The sequence below is a fragment of the Natator depressus genome, chromosome 10, assembly GCF_965152275.1.
Source record: "Natator depressus isolate rNatDep1 chromosome 10, rNatDep2.hap1, whole genome shotgun sequence".
Classification (NCBI taxonomy): domain Eukaryota; kingdom Metazoa; phylum Chordata; order Testudines; family Cheloniidae; genus Natator; species Natator depressus.
The window spans coordinates 7,372,674-7,387,503 of record NC_134243.1 but is presented as its reverse complement, the minus strand read 5'-3'; the positions used below and the strand labels follow the sequence as shown (position 1 = coordinate 7,387,503).

General features: G+C 46.6%; 1 protein-coding gene across 1 annotated transcript; it reads left to right on the top strand.

The window, feature by feature from the left end:
• Positions 1-750: 750 nt before the first annotated feature.
• DRG2 (developmentally regulated GTP binding protein 2) lies at positions 751-13,908 on the top strand. Its single transcript, XM_074965077.1, has 13 exons — positions 751-953; positions 1,840-2,000; positions 2,522-2,611; positions 4,378-4,438; positions 5,555-5,645; positions 6,465-6,537; positions 6,695-6,785; positions 7,105-7,202; positions 7,911-7,987; positions 8,506-8,594; positions 10,212-10,270; positions 12,451-12,504; positions 12,595-13,908. The coding sequence occupies exons 1-13, from the start codon at positions 890-892 to the stop codon at positions 12,679-12,681; spliced, it is 1,095 nt and encodes a 364-aa protein (XP_074821178.1). The 5' UTR covers positions 751-889; the 3' UTR covers positions 12,682-13,908.
• The last annotated feature ends 922 nt before the right edge of the window (positions 13,909-14,830 follow it).

Here is a 14,830-nt window from a genome sequence, read left to right as displayed (position 1 = left end):
GGGCATGGCAAACGGAACGATGCATCTAAGGAAATCGGCCTGCACATTAAAAGGACAAACCACTGCAGAAGCCTGAGCTTTCTGCTTGAGAAGACTGGGGGAAACTTCTGGTTTAGCAAGGGTGGGGGGATACAACTCGTGCAAGGCAATCTGAAATGCTGCTGCAGCCTTTTCCCTGGGCTCTGTCTGTCGCAGGAGTGTCACTGGTGGCTGAGCGGGAGCAGGAGGAGCTGTGGAAGTTAAGACGAGTCCTGCCTCGTTTGTCTGCCCCCCCTTCTCCTGGGGGACTGTGCAGGCTCTGAAGTGGGGGTTGAGCACAGGCCTCCTCCTGTTACAGTGCGGGGGGGGGGGGGGTTGCAACACACAAGCTCCTTACACAGCCCCCCGAGCTAGAACTCTTCCTTCCCCTGGTGGAGACCCCCAGCGCACGGGCAGGGGGCCTGGGGGCAGCTAAGGGCAGGGTGAGGCTGCTGCCCCTTCCCCCCACAGCAGCTGCACCACATGTCGGGGGCCGGGGGGGGGATTGCTGGGGCCAGCCAGGGCTGGGTGCTGCAGGAGCAAGGCCAGCCCCGGGGCTCCTCTGTAGGGAGAGGGAGCCAGGCCCATCATGGGGACCCGGCGCTTTCCAGGGGCCACTGCCCACTGTGCGTGGGACGTTTGTGCTTCCGGAACCTTTGCAGCGGGGGGCGGCACGCTGCGTGTCCCGGCCGGACTGGAAGGTGAGTGCACCGGCCGCCACACCGTCACGCCGAGGGGGTGATTAGTGCGACGGACGAGCCGGCGGCAGCTTCCGGGCGAGGAGCCGGGGTGGCTGGAGCGCGGCGCGTTAGGCCTCTGGCGCCCGCTTCGGAGCCCCCAGAGCCCGGCTGCGCCCCCGCCCGCCGGCGCCATGGGCATCCTGGAGAAGATCTCGGAGATCGAGAAGGAGATCGCGCGCACCCAGAAGAACAAAGGTCAGGGGCGGCCCGCCCTTCTGGCGGGGGGCTGGCTGGCGGGGGGCGGGGGGAGAGGTGGGGTGTGGGGGGGGCTGGCAGCGGGGAGGGGTGGGGGGCTGGCTGGCGGCGGGGGGAGACACGTGGGGTGCGGGGGGGGCTGGCAGTAGAAGGCGGGGGGAGAGAGGTGAGGTGCGGGGGGGCTGGAAGCAGGGAGAGGCAGGATGAGGCGGGGGGAGAGAGGTGGGGTGCGGGGGGGGGGCTGGCAGCGGGGAGGAGTGCGGGGGGGGCCTGGAGGCGGGGGGAGAGAGGTGGGGTGCGGGGGGGCTGGCAGCAGGGAGGGGCGGGGTGCGGGGGGGGCCGTTCTGTTAGCCTCTTCCCTTACACTGATTTTTTTTCATCCTTTTGGGGGGGCTCCATTTGCACCCCAGAGAATTGACTGGGTGCCTGTTCTACACACCTACAGGATGCCGTATTGGGGCAAAGAAATACCACTTGCACCTCGTGCGTGGTGTATACCTGTGTCTTGATATGCCACTGGGAATAGATTAAATGTCAAGGCATAATTTACACCACAAGAAGTGAGTCTATAATAACGAAATTAAGGGGGGAGAAAATACAAAACCCTGTTGTTTTCTTTCCCTAGGAATCCGCTCCCTTCTCTGTCAGAGTGGACACTCCTAAGGCAGGAGCTACCTTTATTCCGGTGTTTTGTGCCACATCAGGCATAAAGAGTAAATAGTTAAAAACACCAAACTTGATCTACATTGTTAATTTGTAGTAATGTCCTAATTGCTGCAATTCCCAAACTAGAAACAAGTCACTTGAACTCACAGGGAAATAGGTGCATGTTCCCATGCTGTTGCAGGCTATTTGGTTACTAACTGTTGTTGCTATTTTGTTTAAGCTACCGAGTACCATCTTGGCCTACTGAAGGCAAAGCTTGCCAAGTACAGAGCTCAGCTACTAGAACCCTCCAAATCTGCTGCTGCTAAAGGAGAAGGTTTTGATGTGATGAAATCTGGAGATGCCAGAGTGGCGCTGATTGGCTTTCCCTCTGTGGGTAAGGTCAGTGACTATTAGAGCTGACTCTAGCACATGCAGTTCCTAAGTTTGTTTTTGGTCTTTTGAAATATGCTTTTGTGATCTGACCGCTAATGTTTCTGACTTTTTCTGTATTTCCACAACTTAAGTGTTTGTTTTCCAAAAATGAAAGGCAAGAATGTTGCTCGCACACCCAGACCTGAAGGCTAAAACTGGGGAAAGTCTGTCATCATCCCTGCATGCAAAGCACACTTGGTGCATACCAAAACCTTTCGTTTGTTCCCATCTGACAGCAACACCACTATGAAAGGTCTGTAAGAGCAGCCCGGTAACTGACATTCAAGAGAACATGCCAAGTATTCCTCTTCACCTCTAAAACTGCCATGGCTGGCATAGCAAGAGCACATGGCTGTTAAAAACTAGAGTAGTTTTCTCCCCATTCCAGTTCAGAAGTCGTCGATGTGCATTATTTCCATGTATCTTTATATATTCAGTGGTGCTGTCATTTCTTTATGTATTTCATGTTATGATATCTTGCTTTTCAGTCCACATTTCTGAGCTTAATGACCTCCACAGCCAGTGAAGCTGCCTCATATGAATTCACAACGCTGACGTGTATTCCAGGTGTCATAGAAGTAAGTGTGATTTGGCTGGATTCTACATCATAAGTAAGGCTGCGAGTTTGTCACAGAAGTCATGGACTTCTGTGACTTTTGCAGCAGCCAGTTGCACCGGCTGCTGCCGGGGCAGTCTTGAGCCACTGTCTTTTCTCCCCCCGCAGCAGCAGGAGTTTGGGTGTGGGAGGGGGCAGAGGGTTGGGACACGAGACAGGGTGAGGGCTCTGGGCGGCACTTACCTTGGGGGGCTCCCCAGAAACAGTGACATCTCCCTCTCTCAGCTCCTAGGCAGAGGCGTGGCCAGGCAGCTCTGCACACGGCCTCCACCTGCAGGCACCACCCCCACAGCTCCCATTGGTTGTGGTTCCAAGGTTTAGTCAGGGGTATATTGTACAAGTCATGGACAGGTCACGGGCCATGAATTTTTGTTTACTTCCTGTGACCTGTCCATGACTTTTACTAAAAATACCTGTGACTAAAACATAACCTTAATCATAAGCTGTTAGCAACAAGACCCACAACTTAGTATGTAGGGATGTGCTGTTCCTGATGTGTGTGTTCTAATTATGTCTGATAGGGCTCAGAAGCAGGTAGGTCTATGGTAGGGCTCAGAAGCAGCTGTATCCAAAGGTCCCTGCTTCCCAGCTGATTTCAGTTTTGAACTCTTGGAAGGTCTCGAGCATTTGCAGTTAGGTCTGTGGAGCCTGGCACTTTTACAGGCAGCATGCACTGGGAATCTGACTCTGCATTTTGAGTGGCCAGGCAACAAGATAATTCTCAACTGATTTTTTTTTTTTTTTTTTTTTTTTTTTTTTTTTTTTTTTTTGTATAACAGCTATTGACACCATTGACCAGATGGCTGGAAGCCTTGACAGATTTGTTGTTAATGAAGCTTTAAAATAGGCAATCTGTGCAGTAATCAATTTGGACAGCAAATAGGACAACTCCTATCCTTGAGGAGTTTTTGCTATCTGTGCCCTGTACATCCATCTGTAAAGCAAATTTATAAAAGGCACCAAAGTGAAAAGCATCCTAGTATAATGTGAAATTTTGGGGTCAAAATTCAGGCTAAGTGAAAATAATTAAAACAAACACACTGATGTCAAAACAAGCATAAATATTGTCACAAATCTGAGGCCACCTGCAACTTCATTTACTGCACGATGTCGTCATTTTAAACTTCACTGCCGTTGCAGGAATGGAACTCTCATCTTCCTGCTCCATAAGCAAGTGACCCTCACCACTTGAGTTTCAAGGAGAATCTCTGTTAACAGGAGTAATATTATGCCTATGATACACACCTGAGTAATTCTGAATCCAGCCATGAGAGTGCTCTTATCATTAAAATATTTCACCTGTTGGACCAGATAAGAAACTTATTATGTGTGGACAAGTTTCTTTGGTGAACAGAGGACCAAAATAATATTACAGCCAAAGTGTACTCTAGTCTTGTCATTTTGTAGTCAAACCAAGATGGTCTAGAATTTTTGTAGCTTTGGCCATTAACTGCTGCAGTAAAATGTATCTTGAGGTGGAAGGAGGAATTTTCAGAAGGTTAGTGAAACAGCTTCATGGTAAAAACTCTGCAAATTGTTTCCAGCTCAGTGGGATGTTCAACTTACTGGTCCAGGTTTTGCCCTGCCCTATACCCTGTGCAGCCCCACTGATTTCAGAATTTGGCCCTCTGTGTACAATACATTGAGTGCTTAGCCTGTGTTAGGAAAGCAGTTTTAAAGGTTTTGTGGAGGTCCTCATAATCTTCCACCTTTCTGATTATCTTGCAGTATAAAGGAGCAAACATTCAGCTTTTGGATCTGCCTGGAATCATCGAAGGAGCTGCACAAGGTTGGTTAGCTCTTACATTAATTTAATGCATGCCATTGCTCTCAATACTGTGTGGAGTTTCTAAATGGTACCAACCTTGCCAGCCTAGTCATGTATTGTGTGAACACCTTAGACTTAAAACCTGAGGTCCTGAATGTGGGAGACAATTGTAAGAGAGTCCCTGAATTACAAAAAAGCATATTATGTTGTAGAAGATGCTTGTTCTGGAGGTGGGTAGCAGAAGTAAGCAAACCTCCCTATTCAGGGGGAATCATGGCCTTGCTCATTTGTTCTCCTGGTACAAGGGGAGGTCTTTGGTATTGGTCACTAGAGAATGAAACTGGAGATGTGCGGGAGGAGGGTTAAGCAAGGCAAGAAATATTGTTCAGCTATGATCGCGTGGGTGTTTGAGAGTTCTGATGTGGCTCCTTGATTTGGGACCAAGGAATTCATTCCACCTCTTTCCTCTCGCTTTGTCTGCCAGTCGCTCAGCTGTGGTGAGAGGAGTCTCATGAGGTTTGTAGGAGTCTCCTGATGTTTCACTCTGAGCAGAGTGTAGTTTGGTTAATAAACGTCTGCTTTCACTTCTGATCAGAAAGTGTGTCTAGCTTATTTGAACTGGGATCTCAGGGTTTTCCTCTTCGCTATTCTGGGTATCCTCACTTCAGTGCAGAGGAGAGAGAGAATTGCACACACATTGCTTCTTGGAAAGAAGGTGGTCTGATGGGATTGCAATGCTTCTCCACTGTCTGCCTGCAGAGCAGTGCTTGCTCATCAAGAACTGCATGCCCTCACACTAGAGGCTGAGTGGGTCGCATCCCAGCCCCATGCAACTAGGGGAATGGATCCTGCGGTTGCTTAGAGCCAAGTCCCTTGTGTGTTTGTGTAGTGCTTTCTATTGGACTGGCCTTCAAAATATGGTGTTTCTTTTGGGAACAAGTACATATTTCAGCCTGCAAGAGCTCTGAATGTGTCTTGACCCCATTAGCCTGGCTGCCTTCCTAACAGGTTAGTGCAGCCAAAGCAGGAATGAAATTCTTTCTTGCTTCGAAGAAGTCCCATGGGATGGTTCCTCGTTCGAGGGAGCTTTTAACTATTCTGCCTTCCCACGGATAACGCCATCTCCTTCCTTTGCAGGGAAAGGGAGAGGACGTCAGGTGATAGCTGTGGCTAGGACCGCTGATGTCGTTATCATGATGCTGGATGCCACCAAGGGCGAAGTACAGAGGTGAGCACAGGGAGCAGGTTAGTCAGTTCTGGACTGATAAGCCAATGAATCCCGATGGCTTGCTTCTTCCCAGCTGCAGAGGCTAACTAGGCATACCCCGTATGCAGCACACTAGATATTTACTAATGTCCTAATATAATCTATAGTCGGCTAATAATTTTACTCTTTAATATTCCTGGGATCATCTTCTCATTTTAGTCCTGCTCTCCATGGACGTTCCAAAATGAACCGCCTGTGCTGATTTTTGCTAAATTGTTCTTCCACTCTAGCTGGCTCGTCTCAAAATCTGTGCATCATGAGGCCACTCTGTTAATGTGTTTCAGTTTAAATTTAAACTTCTACTGGGGCTTTTTGGCCATTGCTTTCGCTAGCAAGATAACTGTTACTGCAGATTATTGCCTGGGCTGGATGGCCTGTTGGTAGCTTCCAAGCAAGCAGCCCAGGCTTGGGCAATGGACTTAGTTGTGCTCAACAGAAATACCTACCGGCTAGGTAGGCGCAGCATTTACTAAGATTGCCAGGAATCTCAGTTCTGGCTTCTTGAGGGGAAGAACATCAACATATGGCCTCTCCAGGGAAGGATAATATATTACATGGTGGTGTCTTTGTTTGAGGCTTCCTCCTCCCATGGCCATGTTCTTAGGTCCCAACTAGAGGCCTTGCTGAATGGGAGGGCCCCAGTCAGTGGTATAGAGAAGATCCACAGGGTGGTGATTTGGAGCTGGGAAACGTCAAGGTGCTGGCCAAGCTTTTGACCATTTTTTCCTCTTATTGCACTAAGTCCAGTGTACCAACGACTAATTTGCAGTGTCTACGCAGGTCTCTCTTGGAAAAGGAATTGGAATCTGTAGGAATCCGGCTGAACAAATGCAAACCAAACATCTATTTCAAGGTGAGACTTACCAATGGCCCTGCACAGTCATGGGTTTGCGTGTGCTCATCCAATGGAAACACGAATTCCTCTGTGCCTGTCCCTTTTGTTATGCCACAGATAACGTGGACTTTACATTTTACAGACTGTTTTAACGTTCTTTGTTCTGTTCATCCAGCCAAAGAAGGGTGGGGGCATCTCCTTTAACTCGACTGTCACGCTGACCCAGTGCTCCGAGAAGCTGGTGCAGCTCATCCTCCATGAGTACAGTATCCTTTCCTGAAGGAGAGCCCAGAAAGGGACAACGTCCAGAAACCGCTTCTCTTGACCCCCGTCCCACACCTCAGATCCGCAGCAGCCCACTCGGTGAAGGTGAACTAGAATGGGATTGTATCTTCAATACTAATTCCAGAGCAAGGCGTTCATGCCCATAGGGTGACGGTGTAGTTAAAAGCAGTAGGAATTTGGGGGGGAGGGGGGGTCATCTGAGCAGCCCCCATTATACAAGATTAAACAAATCCAGCCCATTGTGCCTGTCCGGTGTGTTTAGCCAAGAGAGGAAGTTTGGCCTTAATGATGCCACCTCAGAAATCTTCAATGCAGAGGTTCTGTTTAGAGAAGATTGTTCTCCTGATGAGTTTATCGATGTGATTGTCGGTAACAGAGTCTACATGCCCTGCCTTTATGTGAGTATCCCGGAAACAGCCTTATTTCTGTATAATTAATGGGACAGCATAAGATTGGGGTCCTAAATGCAGAATGATCTTGACCTCTTGCCTTGAGAGAATCACTCTGTATGTGAAAACCACCACTTGTCATCAAACATCCAGTTAACCTGTTGCGCATGTGCCTGTGTAGTACACTCGTTTAGCACGTGATTCCAGCGCCCTCTTGTGGCTGGCCCCGATGACTATAGCGGCAGGCTGCCTAGAGCTGATCATTCCTCTTGTCGCTCAGCTGAGGTAGAGACTTGTGTTTTGGTGCTGAAAGTTCCATGGCTGATTTCCTCTAACAACCATGGTGTCTGTATGTGCACAGCCTTGGTGCGCTATAGATGCACCTTTCATTTCAGGGGCCCCTTTTGATAATGTTTTGGATTTTTATAATGCGGTCCAAGAACAAAACACCAGAGGGTGACCCCCAAAGGAAAGAATGTTAAAATGGGAAAACTTGTCATTTATTTTGAGGCTTATGAACTTTAACAATTTACCAAAAATCTTTGATCAATATTGATAAGAGCCACATTTTTTAACAAGCCCCAGCATCTCATTATTGTGTGTCTACGAGGACTGGAAGCTGCAGAACCTCATAACTACTTGCATGTATCGAATTTGCTTGCAGTGTCATTTGAATTGACTTTCTAAAGGATACGTTCTTTTCCCTTTTGATTTTAGGTTTATAACAAGATTGACCAGATATCTATGGAGGAAGTAGATCGTCTGGCTAGGAGACCAAACAGTGTTGTGATCAGGTAAGAGCTTGCAAGCCTGTCAATCCACACCTTCTACAGGCTCTGCACTTGGAAGTTGGTTTACATTTCATTAATACCCTCTTCCTTTGTTATCCCAAAGATGTGCACACTCCTTGGCACACCACTTAGCTGCTCTGTGCTCTGGCTGAGAGTGAAACTCAACAAGTACCCTGTCATTTTTAACAAAATGTTCAGTGGCCTCTATCCACAGAGAGAGGCAAATCTGCTATAAGCTGCTTCGCACCATCTCCAGGTTGAAATAAACCAGGTCTTCCCAGTAGTTCTGTTATATTATCTGTTCTGTTAAACTGATGGGCTCTGCCACTTTGAAGGTGGTGTACCTTTGGAAAGCATTGTCTGTTTCATCATACTGACCCATCAGAAAGCTTCACCTTGTCATCTAGCACTTAATAGGCTTCTCGATCACACTTCTTTGTGGACTCCAGGTAAGATGGAATTTGGGCTGCTCTTTGGGGAATAGAATTACAGTAAGCCGAGATGTTCATGGTGTTTTGCAGCTGTGGAATGAAGCTGAACCTGGACTATTTACTGGAGAAGCTGTGGGAGTACCTGGCACTTACCTGTATCTTCACTAAGAAGAGAGGACGTAAGCAAAACACTGACAGGCAAAAGAAGAGTCCAAGGGGGAGATTTTCAGAAATACAATGGGAGTTGGGCACTAGGTGCCCAACTCCCATTGGCTGTCAGTGAGCAGTTGGTGTGACAGGTTGCCCCCCTTTAAGGTGCCACATGATGTACTGAGATACAACTGAGCCCACCTGTTCCACCATCCTGGGCCCCCTTTAACCTGTCTTGCTGAGCAAGGCTCTTAAGCCTCCTCTAGCACACACACAGGCAGGGCCACACCCAGCTGCAGAAAGACACAGACACAGAGATCAGCTCTGGGAAAACTCCACTTAAGGGACTTTCCCCAACACTCAGGTGCCCACCCCCCATGGAGTGCAGACCCAAAGGTGTATTGTCTTGTGCTGGATAGAAAAATCTGCACAGCGCAAGCTCATAAAAATTCGCCCTCTCCCTCAATGTGGAGAGAGAGATGCACAGCTTCTCCCCCCCCCCCCCCCATATGAATTGCACAAACTAGGTTATGTTATAAACAAGAAATAAGTTTAACTACAAAAGACAGATTTAAGTGATTATAAGGGATAGCAAACAGAACAAACCAGATTACTAAGCAAATAAAACAAAACACGCAAACTAAGCTTGAATCACTAAAGAAACAGGTTACAAAATGTAATTTCTCACCCTAAATGTTGAATTAGGCAGGATGCAGGGTTTCTGTAGCTCAGAGTTCCAGTTATTTCTTACAGACTGGACCACTGTCTGGACTCACCCCTGCCTTTCCCTTCAGGTTAGTTCATTTGTCCCTTTAGGTTCTTTCAGCAGTCCCACTAGGAGCCCACAGGGGAGTTGGGAAGGATGGGCACTTAGCACCATCCCCTCCTGAGACAGAACTCCCACGTGGCTGCTTACAGGTGTCACATAGGCTGAGGATGAGCAGGAGCAGCACTCCTCAGCTGGCTTTAACTCCCCAAACGCGTTACTGAGGGTCCTTGTACAGCTGTCGCTTTCCCTGTCACTTTGTAAAGGCCGTTGTTGCATTTGGCATTGGAGGGCTGCAAGCTTGAATTTTGGGTAAACGTCAGTGAGATTTTGTGGTAGCTTATTAGATCCTAAAATGTTAGGATCTTCAAGGAAACTGTAGCAGTGATTCCCTTTTATTTAAACGTGTGTGTTTAGACTTTGGCTTTTACTGTTGCGATAAGTCCTGTCATGTGGATTGAATGAAGATTGGGCCTGGATGGGCTTGTGAATTCTAAGGAAATGGTTGACTTTGACTTTTAAATGTTAAAGTCGGTATAGAGAGAGAGAGTAAATCAAAACTTGGTACCTGAGAGAGAGTAAATCAAAACTTGGAAGTACTGTCTCTGAAGATTATGAATTGATTCAATGTATTGTATTGGTCTTTAAAAGTCCAGGGTAAGTAGCCAATTTGTACTTCCTGCCACTGGAGTGTGTATGGAGCTAAGTAGGCAATATAACTCAGGTGAATGGCTATTTGTATGCCAGCCTGCTGTCAGGTGTAACTGGCGCGGGGGGGATTCAAGGAGTTGTACATAATCAAATTGTCAGATTGTGTTAAAGGACAGCGATCGGGAAAGCAATGCTATCTTTTCCCTTCTTGTTTTTCTGTGCTCTCTAGAGAGACCGGACTTCTCAGATGCCATTATTCTCCGGAAAGGGGCTTCTGTAGAGCATGTGGTAAGTAAATAACACAAAGAAAGATCTTTCTCTGGTGGTGGAACTGCACTCAGTCCAATGCAAACTTCCTACCCAAACTGTTGGTAGGATTTTGAATATTTCAGGTTGCCCTATGAAAAAACACATGTTGATGTTTTGTTGTCCATTAGCATTCCTTAGCTTGGTCTAACTGAGGTATAGAAACAAATGTTTCGTTTCTGGTTATGTACTTTTCTAGATAAAAGGTGATGAAGGTTGTGACGGGTTGGACCCCCACTTCTGGCATGCCACCTGGTGTACTGGGGTTTCACTTAGCCCTTCCTCCTCCATCAGCCTGGATATTCTCTCTCTCTGTTTTGCTGAATTAGGCTCTCCAGCCTCTTGCAGCATACACACACAGGTAGGGCCACATGCAGCTGCAGACATAGACTGAAGTCAGCTCTGTGTGAGAGGATTCACCCAGCACTCACGTGCACACCCCCTTTGGGGAATAAACCCAAAATAATACTGTCTTGCACTATATAGAAAGATCTGCACAGCGCAAGCTCATAAAAATTTGCCCTCTCCCTCAGTGTGAAGAGAGAGAGACACAACTTCATGCACAAACTGGGTTTAATAATATACAAAACAAATGTATTAACTGTAAAAGGCAGATTTTAAGTGATAGCAAACAGAACAAAGAAGACTACTGAGCAAATAAAACAAATCACACATACTAAGATTAGGATCTTAAAGAGACTGGTTTCAAGAAAAAAGAAAAGGAGTACTTGTGGCACCTTAGAGACTAACACATTTATTTGAGCATAAGCTTTCGTGAGCTACAGCTCACTTCGAGTGAGCTGTAGCTCACGAAAGCTTATGCTCAAATAAATGTGTTAGTCTCTAAGGTGCCACAAGTACTCCTTTTCTTTTTGCGGATACAGACTAACATGGCTGCTACTCTGAAACCTGATTTCAAGAAGTAATTTCTCACCCTAAATGTTGTTTTAGGCAAGTTGCAGAGTTTCTGTAGCTTAGAGTTCCAGTTATTTCTTCTTACAGACTGGACCCCCGTCTCAGTCTGGACTCATCTCTGCCTTTCCCCTCAGGTTAGTTCCTCTGTCTCTTCAGGTATTTTCAGTAGTCTTTCTTCTTGGTAGGCAATGGAGGAGAGTCCAGATTAACCCTCTCCCCAGCCTTTAAAAGGATTTACCTAAGCCGGAAAACCTTTGTTTGATCCCCATCCCGCTACAGAGGAAAAGTACCAGTAGTGTCCAAAGTGGTATTTAGTACCCGGTAACAGGACCAACTGACCTGGTTGTGTCACAGCTACAACCCAGGACACCTCTCAGGGAGGAGAGAGATTAGTATCTTCACAGTCTTATTGTTCCTTCCTAATGGCCCATCAAGGCTGCGATGGCCGGTTGTCTGGTGGGTGTCTCCCACACAGTTAGCAAAAAGAAAAGGAGTACTTGTGGCACCTCAGAGACTAACAAATTTATTTGAGCATTTATTTGTTAGTCTCTAAGGTGCCACAAGTACTCCTTTTCTTTTTGCGAATATAGACTAACACGGCTGCTACTCTGAATCCCACACAGTTGTAATAGTTACATAGTCAATATTCCTAACTTTAGATACAGAAATGATACAGGCATACAAATTGGATAATCACATTCAGTAAATCATAACCTTCCCAATGATACCTTACAAGACCCATCTTGCATAGAATATATTTTAGGCCATATTCATATCATAACCATATTCTATAAAGAATGTGGCATGTAACGTCACAAAGGTAACCTAATAGAGTTCAGCGAACAAGCAGATGGAAATGATGAGACTTTTGTGATGCTATTCCTGGGAACTTTGTATGGAGAAAGCATGATTTTGATACATTTACTTTATGCTCTTTGTGCGTTTTTGAATGTGGCTCCGAAGTTGCCTTTGCAGTAAACAGCGTGGACCCAAGGTGTTCCTGTTTGTAGTGGCTAGATGTTAATTGAAGACAGCAGTGGGTACTGGAAGTCTGGGGAAAATCTCCACTTCTTGTCTTGGGAGACATGATTAGTTGGAGCTAATCATCAAAAACAGTGTTTTCATATCTAATTCTCAGGTGCTCAGACACCATGGTGAGGGGCACAGTATAAGAACCTGAATAGAATAGAGGCTGATATATAATGAAGCATTATCATTTGACTGTCTCACGCTCTGTCTTATTGCAGTGCCATCGAATTCACAGAACGTTAGCCAGCCAGTTCAAATATGCCTTGGTGTGGGTAAGTGACTAATACTCTCTTAATTTGATTTGCCTGTATTTGAAGTGTCCACTCCTAACACGTTTCAACTTGCTTTCTCCTGATTTAAAGGGAACCAGCACAAAATACAGTCCTCAAAGAGTAGGATTAACTCATTTGATGGAGCACGAAGATGTCATCCAGATTGTCAAGAAGTAACCCTCTTAGCCACTGCTCACTGGTGCCTGACCCTGCCCTAGGCTGTAGAATCAGAACTGACTTATTGTGACCATATAAAAGCCAAAAAAAGGAAGATGTGCTCCAAAGCCACGTAGGCTTCCATGAAGCTTGTTCCATTGGAGACGAGAAGAGACTAAGGATACACTATAACAGGTGGGGAGCAGGGAGACGAGGGGTTTCCCATCTTGTGACATTTCAGGCAAGGTAGCTTGTTTGCACAACATCTCTAAAAGTTGGATCATGGAACCCATTTGTTACGATGCGATGAGAATCCTCCACCCTCCTGTACCGCTGCAAATTTCCCATACATGTCTGCCTGTCATACCTGCCAGCAGCTTTCTCGGCCAATCGGAATCTGTGGATTTGTCCACGCAAATGTGACTCTTCTCTTGGTGCCATTGATACCAGCACTGAGAGAGGTTACCTGCCATTCGTTGCACGTTCCTGTCATTTAATGTAAGAGTGTCATTAAAGCAAACCTTTCCCTCCCCCACTCGCCCAATACGAGGGCTGCTAGAATTCACAGCCTTTCTAGCTTCCGCGGGTTTCCCACATCTGAGACAGCCCTAGGCTGAGCTTTTGAACATCCCACTCTATCAAATTTAAAACCAACATCCCATGCCTCTTAACCCTCTGACACAGCCTATAGGGTGTCCTGATCCCATTAGTACTCTTGAGAGAGCTGGAGGGTGCAACCCTATTAACAAAGGGATTGATACGTGGCCAAGCCACAGGTGCCGTAGCTACATCCTAGAAGAGCTCCAAGACTTGGTGAGGATTCATCTCCGTCCATGTCACAGGTCCGAGAGGTGGCATTAGGAGTTTCCCAGGGGGAAACCTCTGCTTTGCCGCCGCCTTCCACCTTTTCTGACACAGTGCCTGAGGAATAGTTGTCAGGAAACCACTTGTCTCTAAATCATGCATCCATGGCTCCTAAACCCCAGAAATAGCTATTCAGGCTCAAATCCCATTCTAAGCTGTGGCCTTTTTTGGCTAAAATAAATGAACAATGATGCTTCTTAATGGAGATCTTCCATCGGAAAACTTGGATTTTCTAATCATGCTTTATTAAATGTTGTTGCTAATGGTTTATAGTGTCTGATAGATACAGGCTCTTTCTTTCCATGAGCAAGAGCCTCCAATGCCGAATTCTGAACCATGAAGCCTGGTTGGATGGCTAGCTCCTCCGCCCCCAAGCTCCTCTTTCGTGCTCCTCCTGAACTGCAATGGCTGGGAGTGTTCTATTTAAGAAAATAAAAGTGGCTATTTCATGTGAATTATGCCCTTGCCTCTCGAAACAGACACGGGAACACTTGCTTTATCACCCCTCTCCCTCCCTTTTGGCCAACTGAGTGGCAAGGAGCTGTGTGGTGGAGTGGATTTTGATGGTAATGTGTCATAGAATTTAAGGCCAGAAGGGACCCACTAGATATCTAGTCTGACCTGTATCTCTCAGGCTACCACCACCCAGCACCTACACGCTAACCCAAACCTGAAATGAGACTAAAGTGGCATTGTGAAGAGTGAACAAAGGGCGCTCTAAGGATGGAGAAGAGTTGGACGCATTAGGGCTTCCTCGGATGACATGAGCTGGATAAATTACACAAGAACCAAGCCAAAAAGGTGACACTGAGCTTTGTAGGTTACCTTTGGTGTTAATGATTTTGCTCGCAGCTGGAATGCAGAGGGAATCAGGGCTCAGGTAGAAGCTACTGGAGAATAATCTCCAAATTAGCTGCATTATGCCTGAGCTGGCTTTCTAATGCCTGCACTTCTCTCTGCTAATTGAGTGGGATGCTGTTCCAGCACATTGACTCGCCCTTTATATTTCCCATGAAGGTTGCGCAGGCCAAGATGCCAGGATAAAGCTTTTCGTGTTTCATTTTTAACTGTTTCACTTTTAACCGTGCTGGCGTTTAACTACTAAACAAGGACAATGGAGGAAAGCCCATGCATGACTTGATAGTCAGAATACTGAACTGCACATGCTCCTCAAACAGGAGAGGGAGGGGGAACAAAAATATTCAAAATAGCTTGTTAAAACTCATTGTAAATCTAAAAAAAAAATGCGAACTTGCACTGGTTAACACAAGGCTGATCATTACAGCTGTCTTAGATTAGCTGGTTG

Coding starts and splice junctions, on each gene's coding strand:
- DRG2 (XM_074965077.1), top strand. CDS start 890: ATGGGCATCCTGGAGAAGATCTCGGAGATCGAGAAGGAGATCGCGCGC. Junction 954..1,839: donor GCGCACCCAGAAGAACAAAG/GTCAGGGGCGGC, acceptor ATTTTGTTTAAG/CTACCGAGTACCATCTTGGC. Junction 5,646..6,464: donor ACCAAGGGCGAAGTACAGAG/GTGAGCACAGGG, acceptor GTGTCTACGCAG/GTCTCTCTTGGAAAAGGAAT.